The sequence below is a fragment of the Callorhinus ursinus genome, unplaced genomic scaffold (genome assembly GCF_003265705.2).
Source record: "Callorhinus ursinus isolate GAN/ISIS: 27379988/994484 unplaced genomic scaffold, GSC_fseal_2.0 scaffold43, whole genome shotgun sequence".
NCBI lineage: Eukaryota > Metazoa > Chordata > Mammalia > Carnivora > Otariidae > Callorhinus > Callorhinus ursinus.
Genome location: NW_027397105.1, coordinates 10934363 through 10943002, shown reverse-complemented (window position 1 = coordinate 10943002; position 8640 = coordinate 10934363). Strand labels below are relative to the sequence as shown.

The following is an 8640-nucleotide window of genomic DNA, read 5'->3' as shown; positions in this document are numbered from 1 at the left end:
GGTCCTCTTCAAGAACATCACATGTCTCTAACTGATTCAAGTCTTTTCTAAAATTCACAAAGACACGTCCTGTCTATTTCATATTAAGATTATTCTTTTTTTTTTTAAGATTTTATTTATTTATTTGACAGAGAGAGAGACCTCGAGAGAGGGAACACAATGCCAGGCAAAAGGACTTTGCGGACAGGATTAATTTAAGGATCCTGTATGCAAAGATCATCCTGGCTTATGAAGTGGGCCCAGTGTAAGCTCAAAGGTCCTATCAAGAGGAGAGCAAGAGGGTCAAAAATCAGAAAGAGGCAATGTGTTGGTGAAGCAGAGGTTGGAGCAATGAACTTCAAAGATGGAGGAAGGAGCCGTGAGCCAAGAAGTGTGGGCAGCCAATAGATGCTGGAAAAGGCAAGAAAATGGATATCCCCCTAGAGCCTCCAGCTGCATTGCAGCCCTGCTCATATCTTGATCTTATCCCCACAAAACCCATTTCAGACTTAACGACCTCTGCAAAATAAAGTTTTTGAAAGAGGACTCCACCAATCTCCATTTTGACCTCAAACATTCTAACTGATTAAGGTCTTTTCAGCTTATCTCTTACCTCCGGCAAAAGACCCTGTGGGCAAATCATCCGGTGCTGGGAACACAACTAACTACCCTGTCAAGCAATCTGCAACTGACCCGAGCCAGCAGGACCCCTCCCGCAGGTGACAATGATCGACCTGATCTTTATTGCCTACCTGCGAGGACCCACTGACCTTTGTCCCGCATTTTCCTTATGTAAACCTGGAAGTATTTTCAGCACTTTGGAGGCAGTCTGAGACTGTTCACGGTCTTCCCCGGTGTTGGCCTCACTGACATAAATTCCTGTCCTGTTTTATCATGGGCCAAAATTGATTCATGAAGAGGTAGAAAATCTGAATAGACCAGCGACCTCGTAAGAAATAGAAACTTGCCCCTTTTTCTTTTTTTCCTTAAGTTCAGACAAAATATAGCTCCTAAAAGGCATCAGCCGGTCTTCTAGATGAATGCCTTCAAACCTTCAAAGAAAACATCATTCTATTTATTTATTTGACAAAAAGAGAGCGCGAGCACAAGCAGGGGGAGTGGGAGAGGGAGAAGGAGGCTCCCCACTGAGCACGGAGTGTGACGTGGGGCTCGATCCCAGGACCCTGGGATCATGACCTGAGCTGAAGGCAGACGCTTAACAACTGAGCCACCCAGGCGCCCCAAGAACAGATAATTCTTATGATAATTTAATACTTACAGAGCATAAAAAGAGAAAGCTTCACAACTGATTCTACAAGGTTATAAATGGTGTTGTTAGCCCAAGTTGGACAAAGACAGTGAACACAGATACAAAAGAGTCTAACCTATGCACACAGATCTAAAAAGTGTCAAATAAAACACTCGTAATGAATTCAGCACCGTACACCAAAGATACCACGTCATAATCAAAGGAAGTTTATTCCAGGAACCAGTGAGGGTTAATCATTAGGGAAGCTAGGAAGAACTTTACATTAAAATCCTAAAAGAAGAGGGATGCCTGGGTGGCTCAGTCAGTTAAGTGTCTGCCTTCGGTTCAGGTCATGAGCCCAGGGACCTGGGATCAAGTCCCAAGTTGGGCTCCTTGCTCAGCGGGGAGCCTGCTTCTTCCTCTGCTTGCCGCTCCCCCTGCTTGTGTCCTCTCTCTGGCAAATAAATAAATAAAATCTTAAAAAAAAGAAAAAAATCCTAAAGGAAGAAAATGTGATTCCTTCAGTGAATACTGGGACAAAAAGCAGATAAAAGTAATTTCAATACATAAAAAAAAATCTCTTATCAAGAGCCACATGTGATCATAATAATGACAATTTGTCAAACGTCATCAGCAAACTCAATACATTACTCATCTAGGGGAATCAGAAATGAATCGAGGGGCCCCTGGGTGGCTCAGTTCGTTAAGCGACTGCCTTCAGCTTAGGTCATGGTCCCAGGGTCCTGGGATCAAGCCCCGCATGGGGTTCCCTGCTCTCTGGGAAGCCTGCTTCTCCCTCTCCCACTCCCTCTGCTTGTGTTCCCTCTCTCACTGTGTCTCTGTCAAATAAATAAAATCTTAAAAAAAAAAAAAGAAATGAATCGAAGTAGGAATATGATTAACCTAGAAGACTCAGTATCTTAATGAGGTACATTCTTTCTGAATAAATCTGCAGATATGATGCAACGTCAGTCAAAATCCCAGCACTGTCCAAGGTAAGCATGCTTTTCCACAACCGTTCATGAAGTAATCCTTTACTTCTTCGTTGACTCCAGTGGCCCTTTGTAAATATGACTTTTTAACGTAAGAAAAAGCTTATCAATAAAGTCCATTTCTTGGCTGCCTCCCATTCCCTGGATCGAGTTGTCTAATCTTTCCTGTGTGTTGTTTTATTTATTTATTTATTTATTTATTTTTTTTTTAAAGATTTTATTTTATTATTTATTTGAGAGAGAATGAGAGATAGAGAGCACAAGAGGGAAGAGGGTCAGAGGGAGAAGCAGACTCCCTGCTGAGCAGAGAGCCCGATGTGGGACTCGATCCCGGGACTCCAGGATCATGACCTGAGCCGAAGGCAGTCGCTTAACCAACTGAGCCACCCAGGCGCCCTCCTGTGTGTTGTTTTAAACTGATGATCAACTGACAGAACAACTTCTCTCCCCATTACTTTCCTTTTCCAGAAAAAAAATATATTTTTTCATATCTTTGCCTCTTTATACTCCTAAATGCTTTTTGAGTCACTTAAAAAAATTTTAAGTATGAAATATATTGCAGTCCTAAAACCTGATACGTTACTTGGAAAAGACCAGTCCTCTTCAAGAACATCATGTGTCTCTGATTCAAGTCTTTTCTAAAATTCACAAAGACATGTCCTGTCTATTTCATATTAAGATTATTCTTTTTTTGGGGCGCCTGGGTGGCTCAGTCGTTAAGCGTCTGCCTTCGGCTCAGGTCATGATCCCAGGGTCCTGGGATCGGGCCCCGCATCGGGCTCCCTGCTCCGCGGGAAGCCTGCTTCTCCCTCTCCCACTCCCCCTGCTCGTGTTCCCTCTCTCACTGTGTCTCTCTCTGTCAAATAAATAAATAAAATCTTAAAAAAAAAAAGACAAGTCTGAATACATTTAAAAAAAAAAGATTATTCTTTTTTAAAAAATTTTTATTTATTTGACAGAGGGAGACAGTGAGAGAGGGAACACAAGCAGGGGGAGTGGGAGAGGGAGAAGCAGGCCTCCCGCGGAGCAGGGAGCCCGATGCGGGGCTCCATCCCAGGACCCTGGGATCATGACCCAAGCCGAAGGCAGACGCTTAACGACTGAGCCACCCAGGCGCCCCGTATGAAGATTATTCTTAAGCATTGTTTTTTGAGGACCTGCCACAGCACATAAACCCCTGTGTTCCGGACAGATTGCATTTAGTTTTGGTTCTTTTCATCTGGATGAAAACTGAAGAATACGGAAACAGGTCAAACAGTTTCATATGCCTGTTATTTATTGCCCATTAAAGATACTTAAAAGCTAAAATACTAAAAGTGTTGCTGGCAGTTCCCTGCAAGGGGAAAACTTCCAGGTGTCCCCTAAGTCCCCAATTTGCCTGTTGTTGAGAGTTGAATCTATTTGTTCCCGTTCTATTTAAACAATAACTTTCAGGAGCTGAACTGATGCGGATACATTATTACTGACTGAAGTCCATACTTCCCTCCGATTTCCTTGGTTCTTACGTAATGTTCTTTTTCTGTTCCATGATTCCACCCATGATACTACTTTATATTTTGTTGTCCTGTCTCCTTAGGCTCCTCTTGGCTGTGACAGTTTTTCAGAATGTCTTTGTTTTTTGTTGACCTTGACTATTTTGAGGAGTGCTGGTCAGGTATTTTATAGAATATCCCTCAACTGGGATTTGTCTGTTTTTCTGATGGTTAGACTTGGGGTGGGGGAGGTTGTGGGTTTTGGTGAGAAGACCAGAGGTTAAAGTCCATTTTCATACCATCATGTCAAAGGTACTATGCTTGGTTAAATAGGAGCATCTCCCCCAAATACTTGGTCTCTCAGAATGTGACCTTAGGGATGCCTGGGTGGTTCAGTCGGTTAAGCATCTGCCTTAGGCTTACATCACGATCCCAAGATGCTGGGATCGAGTCCCACATCGGGCTCCTTGCTCAGCAGGGAGCCTGCTTCTCCCTCTGCCTGCTGCTCCCCCTGCTTGTGGCTCGCTCTCACAAATAAATAATCTTAAAAAAAAAATGTGACCTTATTTGAAAAGAGGGTCTTTGTCGATGTGATGAAGTTAGGATGAGGTCGTAATTAGAATGAGTCCTGATCCCATGATTGGTGTCCTTATAAGAAACAAGAGACATAGAGGTAGACACACAGGGAATGCCATGTGGTGGCAGAGACAGAGACTGGAATTATGTTGCCACAAAACAAGGAATGCCAAAGATTGCAGGCAACCAGCAGAAGCCAGGAGGGAAGCATGGAAGAGATTCTCCCTCTGAGTCCTCAACAGGGAACCAGCCCTTTCAAGTCCTTGATTTTATTTTATTTTTAAAGGGCGCCTGGGTGGCTCAGATGGTTAAGCATCTGCCTTTGGCTCAGGTCATGATCCCAGGGTGCCAGGATCGAGTCCCGCATCGGGCTCCCTGCTCCTTAGGAGCCTGCCCCTCTCTCTCTGTCTCTCATGAATAAACAAATAAAGTCTTAAAAAAAATAAAAAGATTTTATTTATTTATTTGAGAGAGAGAGCAAGTGGGGAGAGGGGCAGAGGGAGAGAGAGAATCTCAAGCTGACTCCGTGCTCAGCATGGAGCCTAACATGGGACTCGATCCCAGGACCCTGAAATGAAAAGTAGGATGCTTACCCCCTGAGCCACCCAGGCACCCCTAAGTCCTTGAGTTTAGACATCCTTCCTCCAGAACTATGAAAGAATAAACTTCTGTTGTTTTAAGCCTTTAAGTTTGTGATAACTTGTCACAGCAACCATAGGGAACTAAGACAGTTGCATCTATCGGTATGATTTTGAGAGTGACCTTGATCATCTGGCTGAGGTAGTGTTTACCAGTTTTCTCCACTCTAAAGTTAGTATTTTCCCCTCTTTGCACACCGCGCTCTTTGGAAGGAAGTCATTGTATGCAGCCCCTTTAAGGAGGGAACTCTGTTCTACATCAAAAGGAAGGTTTATTTGTCACTCCTGTGAGATTTCTTCTTCCACTATTTTCATATATGGTATTACCAATTTAAAAGACCGACATTATCTGTTGAAGAACTTGCATGTAGCAACTTTGTCAAGCCCCGTTATTGATTCTATTAGCTTTCTTTCCCATTTGCTTTATTTGGATTGTGTGTAATTGTAATTGCATGTAATGCTCTTACCTCTTCTTTCTTAATATTTATATCTTACATTTCTGTTATATGTTTTATTGCATTGGCCAGGACTCCCGAAGGCTGTTCAAGAATAGCAGTGATTGGCGATCTAGCGTCCAGCCTAGGACTTTTGTCTGTTGGGACTCAGGCCTCCTTCTCCACTCCCTACATCTAATTCTGGTGGTCAATTACCAGTCATAGTGATGACATTTGGAAGTTTTTGGGTTTGTGAGCGAACGGCTAAGAGAGGATTCTTGAGATGTTTTTGGTGCAAAAAGGTGATTGTATTAGAGCCCGGGGAAAGGAGCCGTGGACAGAAAAGAGCGACACTGGGATTGTGAGAAGTGACTGATTGTATACTTTTTAATTAGTGGGTTTTAGGGGGCGCCTGGGTGGCTCAGTTGGTTAAGCGACTGCCTTCGGCTCAGGTCATGATCCTGGAGTCCCGGGATCGAGTCCCACATCGGGCTTCCTGCTCAGCAGGGAGTCTGCTTCTCCCTCTGGCCTTCTTCCCTTCGTGCTTTCTATCTCTCATTCTCTCTCTCTCTCAAATAAATAAAAAAAAAATCTTTAATTAGTGGGTTTTAGGGATAGCATAAATCTCTAAGGAATTTGAAAGCGAGGCTTTCAGGACCTTGGGCTGGCTGCTGTTAAGCTAAGGTTATTTTTAGTCTTTAATTAAAACAAACAGTAAGGCAGGAAGACCTGAGTTTCTTAAGGTCAACCTCTGTATGTTTCAGGTATCTATCAGTGGGACGCAAGCGCTAAGGAGATTTAATTTAAGTTACATTTGTCTTGCCTTTGTTTCCCTCATCAACAGCACCCAGGCCTTTAGGGCCAGCCGTTAGACCCTATTTCCCTGCCCAGGATGATTGTTTCAAAGTGGGCAAGAAGAAACCTACATATGAAACCCACATACATAAGTTTCCTCCCTGTTTTTTTGTCTGTTTGTTTGGAGCTAGAAGAGGGAGGGTCTTATTATCTGGCTTAGGGGGTGGGAAAGAAAGGGATGAGGGTTGCTGGAGGCCACCCTGCCCCCTCCAGGGAAAGAGAGGTTGCCTGCAGAGAAAAAAAATCACACACACACACCCCCCCAAAACCAAGGAGAGAATCAAAAATGGTGGGAAGATTCCTCGGGGGAGAGGGGGAACACTAAAGACCTTGTTTTAAAATCCCTGAATCCAAACTTTCTGGTTATGTGAGTCCCCAAAGTTGGATCACTTCTACGACAGAAGGAATTTCGACTATTACGGAAATCATCCTGTCCCGGTGAGGAATGTTTGTTAAGCAACTATTATGCAGCAGGTTGAAGGCCAAGTGGTCCACCTACACAAGCTCATTGAACCCTCACCAAAACCAGTGATGGAGACGCTATTTCAATTTTACAGATGAGGGAACTGAGGCTCTAGGAGTCAAGCAAGTGGCTCTGCTCCCAGGGAGACCGTGGCAGGTGTTTCCTGAATCCGAGTTTGCTGATACTCACAACCTCTTGTTCCCCCATAGTTCTATTTGGAAATTGTGGGCTTGTTGCTCTTTTGATAGATTCTAAGTTGCTACAGTTGGTGGGCGGAACGGACGAGTACGCAGATTCCAACGCAGCCGCAAAGCAGTGCTGAGTGCACTCTGCGGAGCGCGCGTCCCGCCAAAGCAGAGATGCCTGCGATGCGGGCGTCCGCCCAACCCGCGCTCCTGGCTGGCCGCCCGGGCCGAGCGACAACTCGAGATTCTTCCTCGCCCGACGTTTCACAATCTGAAACCTCCGTGGGGAGGCGCAGCAGGGCCGGGGCAAGCCCTGGCGTCCGAGGCTTTGAGGCCCTAGACCCCCAGAACGCTTTCCGTCTGTTTCCAGACGTTTTGCAACCTCTTGTCTTCCCAGTCCAGGAGTTCGTGGGCCTCTTCGAGACCCGCGGGCGTCCACGCCGTGGCAGAGATGCAAGGGATGCACCCAAGGTCGCGGCTGGGCCCGGGGCTGCGGGCGGGCTCGCGATGCGGGGTGGGCGGCCCGGGGCGGAGACTGGAGCGGGGGCGGCCCTGTACCCTCTCAGAGGCCGCCTCTGCGCTCCCCTAACGCAGAGCGCCGGGCGCATGGAGACCGCAGACGAGTCCGGACCGGGAGGCCAGGGGGCCACTCCCGAGCGCCCCGGGGGCCCCGGGGCCATTCCCAAGCGCCCCGGGGCCACCCTTAAGCGCCCCGGGGCCACCCTTAAGCGCCCCGTGGCCACCCTTAAGCGCCCCGTGGTCACCTTTAAGCGCTGCGGGGCCACCCCCGAGCGCCCCGGAGTCATCCCCGAGCGCCCCAGAGCCACCTTCAAGCGCCCCGTGGTCACCTTCGAGCGCCCCGTGGTCACCCCCGAGCGCCCCGTGGTCACCCCCGAGCGCCCCGTGGTCACCCCCGAGCGCCCCGGAGCCACCCCCGAGCGCCCCGGAGCCACCCCCGAGCGCCCCGGGCCGAGCGGCTCGCTGTTGTCCGGTGTCCGAGAGGAGCTGCGGGCGCTCCTGGTTCTGGCGGGTCCCGCGGTAAGTAATGTGGCCTCGGTGGGAGGTGGGTCCCACGGGTCGGGGGCCCGGTACGCGTGTCGCCGCGGGTGACCGGAGGGTACGGGGCAGAGCGAGCCGGCGGCGGGCGGGCGCCGGGGGACGCGGTGCACAGAGAGAGCCCGGCGGGCGCGCGTCCCCGTGCCTCCGCGTGCGTCCCGGGTCTCGCTCTGCAGCCTCTCGGAGGCGGCTCCTCCGGGCACAGCCCGCACAGCTCGTCCAGTGGGTCCCCGCCCGGGCGCGGGGAGCCCCCAGGGAACCGGGACCTGCTCGCCTAAAGGCTCTCCCGGCGCCTTCCCTGGGTGAGGATTCTAGCGAAGCGAGCAAGTTCCCGAAGCCGTTTGAAACTTGTTTGAACGGAAGCTGTCGAGTCGGGACTTCGGCTAAGTTACTTTGAGGCAGGGAGGAAGGAGGTGAAATTGTCTATCTTGGATCGCGATCTCCAAATCCTTCAGAATTTCAGTTAAACTCTGCAACACGAAACCAGAGGCGTCCTGTCTCACACTCTCCTCCCCGTTATTGTTTTTCCTTAAAGTCTTTAATGTGGTTCTCTTTGGGGTTGAGGTTTCTTCTCATCGTTAGGTTAGGGTTCTTTCTGCGTTATCTATTTAAAAGTTAGGTGGGTTTTAAAAACCACAAGAAACAGAATCCCATCCCTGTTCTGACAGCTTGGGTGGTTTTCAAGTCAACGGAGTGAGTCATTTCAGTGGACAAAACGAACCCGTTGTGTTTTTTTTTTTA

At 48.2% G+C, this 8640-nt stretch overlaps 1 protein-coding gene across 3 annotated transcripts in view; it reads left to right on the top strand.

Annotated features, from left to right (window-relative positions):
• The first annotated feature begins 6935 nt into the window (after window positions 1-6935).
• The window catches only part of LOC112817054 (multidrug and toxin extrusion protein 1-like), a 36244-nt gene continuing 34539 nt past the window's right edge, over window positions 6936-8640 (top strand). For all 3 annotated transcript variants that reach the window (XM_073881513.1, XM_025863916.2, XM_073881514.1), the window contains exon 1: window positions 6936-7881. In XM_073881513.1, coding sequence (XP_073737614.1) covers window positions 7018-7881 — 864 coding nt within the window. In that variant the 5' untranslated portion in view covers window positions 6936-7017. The remainder of the gene's footprint in view (window positions 7882-8640) is intronic.